Source organism: Equus przewalskii, chromosome 28 (assembly GCF_037783145.1).
Source record: "Equus przewalskii isolate Varuska chromosome 28, EquPr2, whole genome shotgun sequence".
Taxonomy (NCBI): Eukaryota; Metazoa; Chordata; class Mammalia; order Perissodactyla; family Equidae; genus Equus; species Equus przewalskii.
Window position 1 is genome coordinate 23,514,738 of NC_091858.1, and position 15,935 is coordinate 23,530,672.

Here is a 15,935-nt window from a genome sequence, read left to right on the forward strand (position 1 = left end):
AGAGGCACTACCATTAAAATGGCAGCCACCAACAGTAACAGAGGCTGGTGTCCAGGAGAGGCCCCTATTGGCTGCTCACCCCGCAGAGCTTCCGTTCATGGTTCCCAGCATACTATGATTCCCTTGATTGTTATTAGTTAATTCAGTGCAAACAGTGGGAAAACTCAGTGACATTTCAGAGCGGAATACCAAATGAACTTGAGCTGAACCATCGCATCGTCCCAAGGAGCGCGACGACGTGGGAATGAAACAATATAGGCTCCTGCCAGCACTGAGGGCAGAGACAAAGCATGGAATTCAGTGTGGCTAATTCCCCAGAAGAGATTTCACAAGGGCCCAAATCCTCCAAAGCATGAAAATCACACGGGTTCTTACCAAAGAGGAAGTCAGACACAATGTGCGGAAAGCTTAGGAGCACTGGCTGGCTGCCCGGGGCCCTTGGATAAGTTGGTTTGCGCAACCAAACCAACAAGTACGTGCAAATTCAGCAACAGCAAGGTGAAGCCAAAGGAGACGAAACTTTAAACAATGGGCATAATGGAAATTGTCAAGGAAGGTGCTTCTTGGTACGACTATTGTGGAAGGAAGAACTGAGAAGGAAGAATTAGCTTCTCAAAATCCAACAAGTCTCAAGACCAAAACCTGTTTCTACATATCAATGATTACTGACCCCCTTCTCGGTGTCCAGCACTGGATGGCAATTGTGGTAGATTCTGAAGAAGTACAGCTTCTGCCCTGAAGGAGTCTATTTTCTGGCTGGGAATGCAAAAACAGCTCTCATGAAAAAGTCATCCTTGTAAGATTCTGTGCCTCCAAGTTCAGATCCACGCCTTGTTGCTTTGTTTAACTCCAGCACCCATCACGTTGCCAGGTGCTTAGTTACATTGGAAAATAGCCAAATTCAAAATTGTAATGGAGTAACTAGAAGTAAGAGTGGAGTAAAGAGAAAGTTTGATGTTGATACAGGTGGTCAATCAAGTCTTCCCGGAAAATGTGGAAAGAGAATGGGATGTGACATAGAAAAGAGAACATTCCAGAAAGGAGGAACAGCACATATAAAGGCACAGTATAAGAAATTATCATCCTATGTGTTGATTTGAATTACTTTTTCTTGATGTGTGGTCCACAGACCACCCACCATGGATTTTGGCCCTAGCAAATGAATTCAAATCTCTTGAGAGGGGAGCCAGTAATTTGCATTTCTAATAAGTACCTAGACTCTTTTAATGCTCATCAAAATTCAGAACCACTGGCTGAAGTAATCTCAGACTTAAAGATGTACTCTTCCCTTAAAGATAGGCAGAAAGAAAGAAAGGTAGGGAAGGAAGCAGAGAGGAAAGAAGAAAGAAAGGAAGAAAAAGAAAGAAAGAAAAAATTAAACATAGAAAACAACTTGGGAAAGAGAGTCAGAGCCTACTTGGCAGGCTCTACAGTGACTGCTGCATGACGAGGAGACCAAGTCTAAATAGCATCCATGGCACGTGTCAGATGATAAAAGGCCCTCAAAGCCCTTTATTAGCAGAGTTTGGCTCTATCCTATGTGCAATGAAGTGCTACAGTGGGTTCCTAACCAAGAGGGTAACAGTATTTCAATCTGGAAGAAGTCTGTAAGGTAGAAAGAGCAAGGGAGATTTATAGCAAGGAGGCAATCTCAGAACACTTGCCACCATCAAGAGGTGAAGTCACTGAGTGCCTCTAAGGGAGGAAGACATATCCTCTACCCTCTGGGTCCTTCTGGCAGGGTTACGAATTGAATTCGCATGAGACAGAATAACAAGAGAAAATCAAACAAAGCTTTATAACATGTATACATGGGAGACACTCAAGAAAACTGAGCCACTTGCCCAAATGGCAGAGGCTCTCATCTTAAATACCATCTTCAGCTAAAGACAAAGGAGGATGTTGGGGGTAGTGGTTTGGGACTTCAAGGAGGTGGAAGGCAATTTACATGGAGAGGGAAATGTAAATAGGCCAACTACAGACAATGTGACCTGAGAGACACATTTTACATTACACTACAGTTATCTTATGGTATTAGCTCCTTCCTGGAACAGGCCTTTCTATTTTAAATTCTTTTAGGACGTTGTGGGGAGGTCAAAGTTTCTTTCAGAGTTTTTTGTTCTTAAAAATAATCAAGTCAAAGAGACACATTTTGGGGCGGCCAATTCTGATCTCCTACAGCCTGAAAATAGGCAGGTAGAATTTTAAATGAAGAGAACTACATAGTGTATTGCACTGCTAACACACCCCAATTTACGGGAGCTCCATCCACTCTCAGAAGAAAAGAGGTCTGTCCTCTTCAAGACCTATACTTCTGCCTCTTGTGTCAATAGCCTAAAGCTGCTTCACTCACATCCTCCTGGTTCGTCAGCGTCTTCTTTCCTCTGACTTCAGCAAACATCCCCAAGCTTCCCATCTTTAAAAAAAAGTTCATTCTCTTGACCTGTATTCCCCTCCACTGATCATCCTCACTTGGTCTCCCCTTCCCTTTCATTAACAAATTCCTTGAAAACGTAGTCTATATTTGCCACTCCTCCCATTATTCTTCAAACCATGGCAGTCTGCTTCTGTCCTCACCATTACTTTGACGCTGCTCTCAGACCTGTAACATCACAATTATCAGATGTAATAGGCACTTAGCATTCAACTGTCACTTCACCTGTGGCTCAACAACTTGGAAAGGGTACGGGGGGATGACTCTTTGCTACTCCACAATGTCTGGGGTCTCAGCTGAAAGGACTCAGAGATTGGAGGTGATGTAAGGGCTGGGAACTGGAAGGAGGGGTCTTTACTCACATATCTGGTGCCTGGTCTGAGGCTACCAATAGTAGTACCAACACGTGACCTCTCCATGCAGCTTGAGCTGCCTCACCCCATGGCACCTCAGAGCTTTTACCCGGCAGCTGAGGGCTTCAGCCACAAATGTTATAATCAACAAGGTAGCAATTCCATCACCTTCTCTGACCTCGCCTCAGAAGTCACACAATGTTGCTTCCTCCGCATTTTATTGGTAAGATAAGAGTCACATATATACACGAGTTTAAGAGGAGGGGATATAAGCGCCACATCTTGAAATGAGGACTTTCAAACAATTTGCAGCCACTTTTTAAAAAATAGCTACAACTCTTTCTATAGCTGTATGATATTCGTCTCAAGCCCAGACCTCTGGATTTATATCCAACTGCTCTGCATTTATGTGTGCAATTGCTTACTCTACTATGTCCACTAATAATATAATAGCAAATGATGGCATGCACTTAGCTTCTGCCAGATATAGTTCTAAGTATTTTATACTTATTAACTCATGCAAACCTCACAATAACTCTAGGAGGCAAGTACTATCATTATCATCATTTTAACAAAGATGTTACATAACTTGCCTAAGATCACACAGCGAGTACAATGGAGCTAGGATATCACCCAGGCAGTCCGGCTCCAAATTTTGTTCTTTTAACCAGTACACTACACTGCACAGATATTCCACAGGTATTTCAAGCCCAGAATAACCAAAGCTGTGCTTTAATTTTTCCATCCCTTATTAAAAGAAAAATATCTTGCTATACTTCTTATATATTTTCTCCATATTAATCACTCCGCCATTCACAAAATACCCAATGAAGAAGTCTGGGAGCCAATCAGATCTCCTAAACTGTCCCTAATCCTCCAGGTGAGATCTGTCCCCAGATTGCATCAATTAACCTTCTTGATGATTGTCATAGCTGCCCACTCTTCTGCATCCCCACTGCCCAAATCAACGTCTTCCTCTGGATTAGTACAGTAAGGTTTAACTGAACTACCTGCCTCCTGCAACTGTGATTCATCCTCCCACCGTCCAAAACGATGCTTGTAGAATGCAAATCTGATTGTTGTACATGGTCCTTAAAACTCTTGCAAGGTTCCCAATGGGATAAAGTCAAAACTTTAGTGTAACATATGAAATTCCCTGAGACGGCTCCTGACTGCTATGACCCTTGTCTCCTGTCCCTACCCCATGTGTGAAGATCCATCTATACCAAATTACTTGATATTTCCTGATTCGCCATCTCTGCCACTGCACATCCTCTGTCGAATGTCCTCCTTCCTTTTCTCCTTCCAATTCCCAGGCACCTAGGAAACTCCTACCCTTCAGCATCCACCTCTGACATCCCTTTCTCTGGAAATTTTTCCTTGACGCTTTCCCCAGGGAGAGTTGATTCCTTTATTCTTATTCTATCACCGTACAAATTGCTGTCCCAGCACTCATCACCTTATGTGACCGCGTATTCCATCTCCATCTCCCTTATTTATTACTGGCTCCCAGAGGACAGAAAGTGGGTCTTATTCATCTTTGCATTCCCAGTGCCTGGCACGTCATAGATGCTCAATAAATGCTTGTTGAATGAATGAATGAGTGAATAAAAGAAACCACAATACATAGTGACATTTGATATAAAGGAAATAAAGAAGAGAAAACACAATATCTATCCTAGAATCCTAGATTAACAGTAGAAAAATGAACAGAAATGAGGAAATTGAAAGGGACAGAGGCCAGGAAATCAGTCTGAGGTGAGTAAAGAAAATAAGGGTTTGGTTTTGTACAGGTTGAATTGTATTTGTACCAATTGGTGGTTAGAAAAACAGGATCAGAAAATAGATGAGAGTTCAAGGTCAAAATGATGGATTTGAGAATTAGAGTAGGAGAGATGATTCTTTTAACGAACAGAAAGTTTCTCTGGTTATATAAGAGTAGAATGGACAGTTTTATTGATGCTTTACTCAAAGGAAAAAGTTAAAGGACTGTCTAAACATGGTTTAAAATAATCCTCAAAGTAATATTTAACGGAATCATAGGGAGTTTATCATAATCCTTTAAAAAGGGAAATATAAAAAGAAAATAAATGAAAAGCTCATCCCAAAAGGACTTCTTCTTGGGACAGAACCCAAACCAAAAGCAGCCCTCTCAATCTGGCCACAGAGTCCACACGGAACACTCTCAACTCCTATGTTTTGTTATGGTCACCTCCCATGCTCTCTGCAAAGTCTTAAAAACTCATCAGGGGCCGGATCCATGGCCAAGTGATTAAGTTTGCATGCTCCATTTCGGTGGCCCGGGGTTTCGCCGGCCCAGGGTTTCACCAGTTTGGATCCTGGGCACAGACATGGCACTGCTCATCAGGCCACATGAGGTGGCATCCCATATAGCACAACCAGAGGCACTCAAAACTAGAATATACAACTATGTGCCAGGGGGGATTGAGGGAGAAGAAGAAGAAAAAAAAAAAAGAGAGAGAGATTAGCAACAATGTTAGCACAGGTGCCAATCTTTAAAACAAAAAAAAATTACAAAAAGAAATGACAATATGGCGGGAAGCTACCTCCCTAGCTTTAAAAAAGAAAATTCATCAGGTATTATGTTGATGTCATATAGATGTTGCTCACATCTAACGGAAGTCAAAATGACCAGCAAAAAGGCAGAAAAACAAAAAAAATACAAAAAACAAAACACGTCATTGACTGGCTGTATAAGCCAGCTCATGAGGTAAGGTATAAATAATTGATTATTACAATCACACTGTACCAAATAACTTGCCTGGTTTTTTTCTGTCCGTTGACCTCTGGGGGTATGTGGGGGGAGGGGGGAGTGTGTGTGCGTGTACCAGTGACTGAGAGGAAATGTGCTTTGCACAAAATAGCCAGCCCAAATAGGCAAAATCAACAAGAATATATTATGATTATTTCCCTGATAACCCAACATAGGTGGGGCACTGGAAAACACCTATCCTCTGGGACTTTTACGTCATCCACGACCGTGAGCAAAGTAGTATCAATCCTGGGTTTGTGATTTAACACTGTCCCCAGGCTGGTCCACTTGCTTTGCTTACAGCTTCCTGAATCTCTTTTCTCTTTTCTCTATCAGTCTTAAAACCACTTCCAGTCAGACTACTTTATTGAAAGCATACGGCAGCTCTGCTCTCCTGGACCGATATGGCCCTATCATGTTGGGCATTAAGTCCAAGACCCTCACTTTTAGGTTTTTAAAGCATTTCATACTTCTCTCCCTTCCTTCTTCCCTCACTCATTGGGAATCAGAACATTCTGGAGTATAACACCGAAAATACTTGATTCCACATTGACACTACAACAGTACCCTCCCCACACTCTCCTGATCTTTATACCTTCACCAAGCAGACCTGGGTTTGTGATCTCAATCCTACCACTTATTAACTGCATGATCTTATGCAAGTAATTCCACTTCTAAGAAAGGGTTTCCTTATCTGAAAAAAAAGGGGAATAATAGCAGCAATCTGATGGACTTGTCATGAGAATGAAGATCACAGGCCTGAAGCAATGGTGACAGCACCGGGACCGTGGAGATGCTCAATGAATACTCGTCCCCCTCCTTTTCCTCTATGCTATTTCATCTGGTTTGGGGTGCCTCTCAGTCCATCTTACTCACACTCCACTCAGCATCCTCACACTGGCTGCAGCGTCCACAGGGGGCAGTCTCCACTCCTACGTTTGTTACACTTGCCTCTGATGTGTCAAAAACACAAGTTTAGAGACTGAATTTGAGGGAGGTGACAATTGCTCCAATCAAAATTAAACTATATTTTGAGTATATTGGTTAACCATCTGTTCATATGTACTTTTAATGGTTCGTTAGATTGGGTGTATGTTTGTATAACAATTTCACTCAGATTTCTTCGTTTTTAAAAAATAAATTTTGAATATATTTGTTTATGTAATTAAGTATATTATGTATACCCATAAATATATATTACTATATGTACTTAATTGCACAAATGCTTAATATTTATTGAGCGCTTATGCTATGCCAGGCACTGTGCAGACGCAGCCCATTTTCATGGTATTTCACTGTGCAGAGGTACAATTTTCATGGTAACCCTACGAGGTAAGTACAATTATTATCCCTCTTTTACAGATGAAAAAACTGAGGCTTAAGGACGTTAAGTAACTTAACCAAGGTCACACAGCTGGTAAGTAAATATTATCGCACTCAAAATTGCGAAATAATTACGTTAATGGTGCTTGCGTTTTATTTCAATTGAAAGCACAGAGGCTGTGGTTTGTTTTTAACTTCGAACGAAGCGCACTGCTGACCTCCAAGGAGAAGATAAACAGGAGGACAGGTGTTACTTTAAGAAGGTGATGGAAGTTGTAACCCGAAGCCTCCTCCAGCGCGCGCCCGGAGGGTCTGGGACGCTGCCCCCGGCCAGTGCGCGGCCGTGAACTCCCGCGGGTCTGGCGCGTCTCTTTCTTCCAAAGTTGGAGCTCTCCTTGGTGGGAGGGGGCGGGGAGGAGAGTAGGCCAGTGACGTCACTCGGGAGAAGGGATAAAGCTCCTGGGCCACAGTCCAGGCGAGGACACTGCCCCGGGAGCGGAGTGGGCTGTCCCACTCGGGGACACTCGCCGTGGGCAGGGCCGCCCCTCGCTGCGCCCCAGTCCCTGGGAGCCAAGGCGCCCCCGCCCGAGGAAGGCCGCGCCAGGAGACACCATGCCCCAGAACGTGATCCTCCCGGGCCCCGCGCCCTGGGGCTTCAGACTCTCTGGGGGCATAGACTTCAACCAGCCTTTGGTCATCACCAGGGTAGGTGTTTTCCATTCTTTTGCTAAAAGTTGGGGACTTTGGCTTTTGGCGGGTCCCCTTGGAGCGGCGGAGAGTGGTCAGTGAGCCCGGGTGCGCTGGGTGGGTCCTCAGCTTGGGGCTCACAGTTCGAGGGGCAGAAGCAACTTCGCAAACAGGTTTGGAGGATGCAGAGCAGCTTAGAGATTTAACCAAGTCAGCTCCAGTGGTCTCTCGGCATCCTTTTGGTCCCCAGCAACTTTCCGAGGACAGGTGAACGGACTGCGTGATTTCCCTGGGCTCAGAGAAGCCGAGGCTGCCAGGACCGGGTGCCTTCTCGCCCTCCACCCCCGGTGCCCTCTCAGTAACGCAGGAGAGTGGGTCCTCAAGCAGAGGCGAGGCGATTGTTTCTTGGAGCTAGACACGCATCTAACCGCTTTTCTTGTCTGGATGAAAACTTCAGCAGGGCGCTGTTCGCAGAGCCCAACCTGGGTCGGCCAAGTTGGAACCGCTCGTATCAGCCGAGACAGGGAAAATACTACTAATCGGTATTCCTAGGTTTCCAGGCATTTTGAATAAATATTTTCCAAAGCTGAGAACTTAGGAATTATCACCTATAACTCAAACTACAAAGAAAACGTGTCAGATGGTTTAGTTTGCCTGATGGAAAACGTCACCACCAGCCTAACTCTGAAAATAATGCTTTATTATCAAAGTCAAGCTTTTTTTACTTAATATCCCCCAGAGTATTGTCTAATTAGAAAAAGAAGGAAAAGGAAACTTCAGGATTTCTGTCTGGTCAATAAATTTCTAGTTGGTCTAGTTGATTTTTTTTTCTAACACGTGTTTGTCTTAATAGAAAATTATTGTTATTATTTCAATTATCGCATAAAAAGCATATGAAACCTAATTTAAAAGCATAAACTTTCAGAATATTATAGTTTTATTATACTTTCTTTTCTTCCTTACTGCTTATACTGTATTTTAGAAATGTATTCTTTGTAATCTGATTTACTCACATAGATTTCTGACAAAGCAATTCTTTTTAAATTCTGTTCTACTTATACATCTATGAGATTTGGGAACTAAAGTCTTTTTAAAATGTATCAAAACATATCATACAGACACATACCATGGAAGACTACAAGCTTTGTTTTACACTTTTCAAAAACGTATAAACACATCTGACATGTGTTTTTGTAGGAGACATGAAAACCTAACATACCCCCCAAAATGTTCCTGAGTAAATTAAGCAGAAAATGATTCAGTCATCTGGGCCAAGCAATGCCTTTTATGGCTTTACCAAAGAAAACAGTTTCCATTATCTCTACTAAGAAATATTTTTAAGGTTCCTGAAGTATAGTTTTCATTTGTTTATATTAAATGAAATAAGCTCTTGAACCCTAACAAAGGATAAATCATATTTATCTTAAATCCTAAAGAAATAATCTTGTCACAAAAAATCCTTTAAATGATTTGTAAAAGAAATATCTTGCTACTATTATGTAACATGTCAATGTGATTAATCTTATGTTTGAAGTGTTGAGTTGCTGACATTATAACCAATGTTATTTTAAAGTGGTGCTTCCATTTTGGAATGAGACTGCAGGAGCTATTGGTGACTGTATTTGATAGAATGGGTTATTATTTGGGAAACCCATTCTTGTTTGAATATTTAACTCATAACTAATTTGTATCACTCATGTTGCCACTTGGCTCAACAACAGTGCACAACTATATATGATTGTTTCATTTGACTTCGCCTTTTCTCTACAATTAATTTAACTCAAGGAGAGCACATTAAACTGTTTTGTTTTCCAAGTGTCCCCGAAATCATGCACATGGTAGATTCTTGTTGAATAAATAAAAGCATACTGAATTGAACTCTTTTGCTTTAGTGAACACCTAATTGAGACTATTTCCACTGAAATTGTAAGAATACTAAAAGTCAGGGGCTGGCCCCGTGGCCGAGTGGTTAAGTTCGCACACTCCGCTGCAGGCGGCCCAGTGTTTCGTTGGTTCGAATCCTGGGCGCGGACATGGCACTGCTCATCAGACCACGCTGAGGCAGCATCCCACATACCACATCTAGAAGGACCCACAATGAAGAATATACAACTATGTACGGGGGGCTTTGGGGAGAAAAAGGAAAAAATAAAATCTTTTTTTAAAAAAAAGAATACTAAAAGTCATTTGGAAAAAGACTAGATGATATTACACAAAAAAATGAGCGTCGGAGTTAGGTAGTAGAATTATTCCATTACTTTCATAATTTTTATATTATGTGAAAAGGTTGTATATGTGTTATTACACTCTCTGTTTGCCATACACTCTTCTAAGCCCCTTATATGCACCAGCTCACTTAAATCTCACAATAATCCTGTGAGAGGAGTAGTAATAATACCCCTTTTGGCAAATGAGGAGAATGAGGTTTAAGAGTGTCATTAACCTGCCAACAATCACAAGTGGTGGGACAGAATCTGATGCCAGGTCTACCTGCCTCCGAAACCTACCTTCTGAAGTCCACACATGTGAAAAAGTCTGCTTGTTGTACAGATATTTCCAGACAGTGTTTTGTGCCATCCAATTCATCGCCTGGTCATATTGATTCTACATCTTTGAGATCTACCACTTTCCTTTTTTTCCCACCACTGTCCCTATTCAACATTTCATAACTTCACACCCAGCTGTTTGTCTCCCCTCTCCAAATTACCCTGCATGTTCTTACCAGCCACCTTTGGGAAATGCAAGATTACTCCTGTCTTCTCCATTCTTAAAAATCTTTCAATGGCATCACCAGTTTACAGAGAATAAAATGTGTGGTCTTTGCACACATTCATGGCTTTCACCCTCTATCCCAACTCAAGTTTCCAACTTCATTTCCTCCCTCTCTCTACCTTCCCTCTCCCTTTCCTCCTCTCACTCTGTCAGTAGGCAGTGGTGCCACTATTCTGGACTACTTACGATTTCTCTAACATATCTTTGCTCCTACTATCATTTTTCTCCACAATTCTCTTCCCCACCCCACCCCACTGTCCTCTATGCCTGTGGAAACCCATTCAAATACCACTCTGGTAGGCTTCTTCCAGTAATAAGCATTTCATCCATTTGATTATCATAGCTTTTGACTGACAACCTCTCCTTATAGCATGCCTTGTACCACAGATGTTTGAGTACATCTATATCCTATAAATCGCATGCTCCCTGAGGGCAGGAATGTTCAAATTTGGGGGCTACTCAGTGCTGAGCACGGTGGCTTTTACATCATGTATGTTATAGAATAAATATAGACACAATATGGATGATTGTTCACTTTTTATATGACTTTATCATAAATAGGTAGAGATTGTGTACTCAAAAATATTCCACAATATAGAAAAATTACAACTGTGTTATTGTTAATTGATTTGTCTGTTTTTGATAAGTTCTTAAGTATGCAATGAATTGAAATATCAATGCCTGCACTTAATGCCACAAAAATTCCCATAAATGAGATGTATTCCTCAAGTCAATTAAATCAATTTTTATCCTCCTATAACAAATACCTGCCCCGCCCCCCCCCCCCCCCCCCGCCTTACACTCTACAAATGCAGAATACAGCAATGCTCCTCGACAGTGGTCCTCCCCTCCCCCAGAATTGGGAGGAGGGTTTGCAAACGTAACTCTCTCCATCAATTGAAATTACAACTCACAAAATTAGGACAAGGGGTCCCTGCCTCATAATTGTTTACAGTCCAATTAATCAGCCAGGTGAAATTTTGTGTCATAAAAAACATCAGAAGTAGGGTAAATCAAACACCAGACATTCTCAAAAAATTTTAGCAATTGGTTGTGATACAATTTGTAGGAAACAGTTTCTAGGCAATAGGTGTGCTATGTTTTGTGCAGTATAAATTTAAGTTGTGGATGCTCAGTTTGGGGAAGGGGGTTGTTACTGCAACACCATATATAACTTGCCTAAGCATTTCACAGAATAAATTTAAGGTTCACATCTCTAAGTGAGCAGCTTTTCTTTTTCTGGCAAGAAAGTTCTAAGGAGTTTCTTTCTTAAGTTTTTGGACCACCCAGAAGGTGGAGCTACTATCAGAGCCAAGTTACAGATGGTTTGTTTGCACAAATGGTCCAATTTGGAATAAAGCTCAAGGTTCTTTCATGTCCATGATGTAAAATTATTGTACACATCCAAGGCCAGTAGGTCCTTTCCCCCTCAATTCCTCTTCCCCGCTTCCCTTCCTATTCAGAACACACCCAGGATCAACATCACTGTAACCGAGATCTATGTGGACTTGAGTACCAACATAGAGAATGTTAGTGTATGCTTAAGTTTTGCAGGCCTTAACATAGAAGAGTATATTACTTTAATATAAACTATATTTGAAATGTGAACTTTTAGAAAGAAATGTTTACAGTTGAATGCCATCCTTTTCCAGGATTCAAGTGTAGTAGGAAGGTTGAGTGAATAAAAACCTATTTAATTTTGTTCTACTAAAAAGATGTGTCTACATGGAAGTGCTGGTTCATATGTTCATAACATTCATACATCCCACAAACATCTATTAAGTGCAGAATGTATTGTATGTGGAAGGTGCTGTAGAGGATACGATTATAATGTAATGGGTTTCTACTCCCTAAGAAGCTCGTATATCAGTAGAAGGGAAGGGACGTGTGCATAAACTACCATCATACAACTTGCCCCGTATTCCTGGAGAAAAGTATAGCGAAAGAGATAGGAGGAATCCAGGAGAGAGAATATCTGCAGGAGTGGCATTGTGGGATAGTGGAAGAGCTTGAGTTATAAAGTTAGACAGACCCAGATAGGAATTTCAGATTGGTCACTGGATGTGTGACCCTGAGCAAGTTTCTTATACTTTATGAGCACCAGTTTTCTCATCTTAAAAGATTATCTTGAGAATTGAGATAACAGTTCTCAACAATAATACACTTCCAATAATAACAACAATACCATAACTGTCCTCAACCCCGGTGCACATTAGACTTACCTGGATAACTTTTGAAAATATCCATGCCTGGGTACCACTTGCAGAGATTCTGACTTAACTGGTGTGGGGTATAGCTCTAAGAATGTAGATGGCAGCCAGGCGCTAGAGGAGTTTTAGATGCCAGGTAAGGGACTGGAGTTTATTTGTAGGCAACGGAGAACAACAGATCAGTGGCGCTTCTCCCTATGTTGATCCACTCCCCACAGTATATATTATCTTGCTCCATAACTATTTCAATCATTTGTCATTCTTAACATAAAAATCCCATCAGGCTCATATCTTGGATTTCGAAATCCTCATGCTTCCCACAGTAAATAGAACATTCTAGATGCTTTATCTGTGTTTTAAATTAGTTTTTTGCAAATGGACCCAAGCAATAGGTCGATGTAAATAGTAGAAATCATCTGAGGCACTTGGAAAAACACAAATTCCCCAGGTCCTCTCCTAGAGCCTCTGATTCGTGATTCCAGGCATCTGGAGGGGATCAGAGTCCTTATGCTCAGCCAGGACCCCAGGTGATTCTCCTAATCAGACAAGTTTGAAAACATGTGTGAAGTGATTGACGGCAGTACTATTTCCAATGATCTCTCTAATGTTTTTCATATTTGAGACCCTAATGAACCTGAAGAATAATCCATTGAAAAACCCTTTGCCTCATTTTCTCTCTCTCATCTCTTAATTTGGGACTTCATATTAATAATAAACTGTGAGCAATAATATAGTAATAAAGTAATGCTGGGAAATAATTGATTCTTATGAAAAACAGTTTAACTTACTAAAACCAGGCCAATTTAGTGGTCATTTTCTAATCACTAGCTTAGCTGAACTTGAGAATTAGGAAGAAGTGAAGGGACTGTGTTTTCTCCTTCTCTCTCTACATACTCTTTTCCTTCTTATCAACTCCCTCCTTGGAGGTCCCAGGACATCAGTTACCAGGTTGAATGCAAAGCCAGAAGTGGGTTCTGGCCAGCACTATCAACTCCTATCCTACTTGACTTCTGAAACAGCTGATGACAAGGGTGTACAGCTGCTCCCAACTTAGTACAAAGCCACAGGTTACTTAGACACTTCTCTTCCTCTGAAAAATAAAACTAATCTTCTTTGTCTAGCCTGTCTGAGAGCTGTTGCAGTGGTCAAGGTTATTAGGAAAAGCTTTGCAAATGTAATATTTTGGGTAAATATAAGATGGCATTATTAACTTCCATATTATTACTGGTAATAAAATTTAGTAATATTTGGTATCTAAGTTCAGCCAACCAGATGTCTCTGTTTAAAATTCACATAGAAGGATACACACACAACCCTACCTTCCACTTATCCTAACCAGAGCTAAAAAATATTGGTAGGCTTTTCTAAATCAAGATTAAGTGTTATATAACTGAAACCTATTTAAGTGTATTAGAAAGCTAAGTGAGACTTTAAAAGCAAACACACTGAGCCGTGCTTTCTCATGTTCTTACTCAAAGAAAAGTATTGTGGCCTTAGAGATTTAAAAATAGTACTGATTTTGATGAACTATAGCTAGAGGAAATTAAAAGTTTAAGATTATTTTTATCCCTACAAGTCACGTGGGGAATGGAAACTTTTATTCTTCTAACAGTTCTGGGTCTGGGAGACCGTCTAAATGGAAAACAGCTATGCAGTGCTTCCCAAAGGCTGAGATATGATAATCCCCAGTCGCTTCACCCAGCCCCTATCAACTGTTCCTGCTGGAAAATGATCACGATTGCTACAGTGAGATGATTACAGAAAGAAAGTGAGCACACTAAACATTTTAGTGATGAGACTGAAGAGCTAGGACACATGAGAATTTATTATTTTGGCACTTTTATTCATTTAGATGAATCTTGGCTCTCCCTTAGGGCCACAAAGTTAAATAGGATCAATAGCTAGATTAAGCAAATAGAGAAAAAAAAAATGAATGAATGATTGATCCTCAAGTAAAGCATTAGGAACAATCTAGTTTATTCCTGGAGCAGTTTGAGGATTAAGTCAACTCCTTTGTATTATTCTGCTTTAGCTAGTGGGAACTTGCAAACGAAACAAGGATAGGTTGACATTAATAACCACCATCTTTGGGTGTGTAGGGACTAGCTCTTTTTGTTTTATAAGCTCTGATTTATATGTCCTTTCTGTTCATTTTTCAATAATTATTCATTAATTCTGAACACTGGAACATACACAGTGAAGCACCAGGAATATACATAATATTATACACATCCTCAAGAAGTTCCAGTCTAGTTGGGAAGACAGTCAATACACAAGTAAATAAACAAATATAAAAGTACAAATTGTTTTCAAAGGAACTGGGTATAATGCGGGAGAACAATGGAGAAGGGGCTGGAGAAGCTACTTCAGATGTTCAGGGAAGTCTCTCTGAGAATGTGGCATTTAAGCCTAGACCTAAAGGATGAGAAGGAGCGACTGGGTGAAGAGAGGGAGAAGCATTTCAGGCAAAAATAACAGTGCGTGGAAAACCCTGAAGAGTGTACAAGCTTGGCCTGTTTGAGGAACTAACAGGAGACCAGAATAGCTACAGGGCAGTGGACAAGGGGGAACAGGAATGGGGTAAGATGATGTTAGAGAAGTAGGCAGGGCAAGACAGGATGAGGACTATTAGGGAGTGGTAAATAGTTGGGATTTACCCAGAAAAATTGGGAATAGGTATAGCAATCAAAAGAATCGTTGTCTTTACCCGAATACCCAATAGTAATTTCAAATTTGCACTTTTTAAACATTTAACAACCATTTTTTTCCCATTTTCATTTTTCTCATATTATTTCCCATATCATTCCCCCCCCCCCAAAAAGGAACCCACATGGATTTCTTGTAGACAGCATAAAATTGGATGTTGGTTTGTTTTTTTTTTACCTAATGGAACAATCTCTGTTAAACAAAAAGAAGGTGATATGTTTTTAGATCATTTACATATAATGTAATTACTGATAAGGTTAAATTAAAATCTGCCATCTTGTTAGTTGTTTTCTATTTGTTCTATCCATTCTTCATTCACGCCAAAGAGACTGTGAGTGAATGCAATCCTCTCTTGTGTCTGTGGTCCCCAGGGTTCTCGGTGCTAACTCACAATGCTAACTCACACTCGGCCTTTAGCAACTTGTTCATAATTTTAGCTGAATTCTTAGTATGGTGGCCCCATCTTCCTCCGTGCTCTGACACAAGTGAGCCCACCCTTACATCTTGTCTTTCATTGGAGGCACCTGTCTTTCCTTAGAGTCCAGGCTAGTTGCTTGCCCTGCAACTTTAGCTCCCTGAAGAGTTCGTGAAAAGTTATAAGTTTGTATATTATATGGCTTCCCTTTATTAGCACAAAAGTGATTCTCTTTCCAGCTTTCTACATCCTAGATGCCCCT

General features: G+C 40.9%; 1 protein-coding gene across 9 annotated transcripts in view; it reads left to right on the forward strand.

Moving 5' to 3' along the window:
• The first annotated feature begins 7,062 nt into the window (after positions 1 to 7,062).
• Positions 7,063 to 15,935, forward strand: part of PDLIM3 (PDZ and LIM domain 3) — a 31,603-nt gene continuing 22,730 nt past the window's right edge. For 7 of the 9 annotated variants that reach the window (XR_011534393.1, XR_011534394.1, XR_011534391.1 and 4 more), the window contains exon 1: positions 7,099 to 7,588. Coding sequence is in view for 3 of the 9 variants with exons in the window: in XM_008536193.2 (XP_008534415.2) it covers positions 7,496 to 7,588 (93 nt within the window). In the remaining 6 variants the exon portion in view is untranslated. Of the gene's footprint in view, positions 7,589 to 15,935 lie in introns of all 9 variants that reach the window. The other 2 variants (XM_008536192.2, XM_008536191.2) reach the window with 1 other exon arrangement.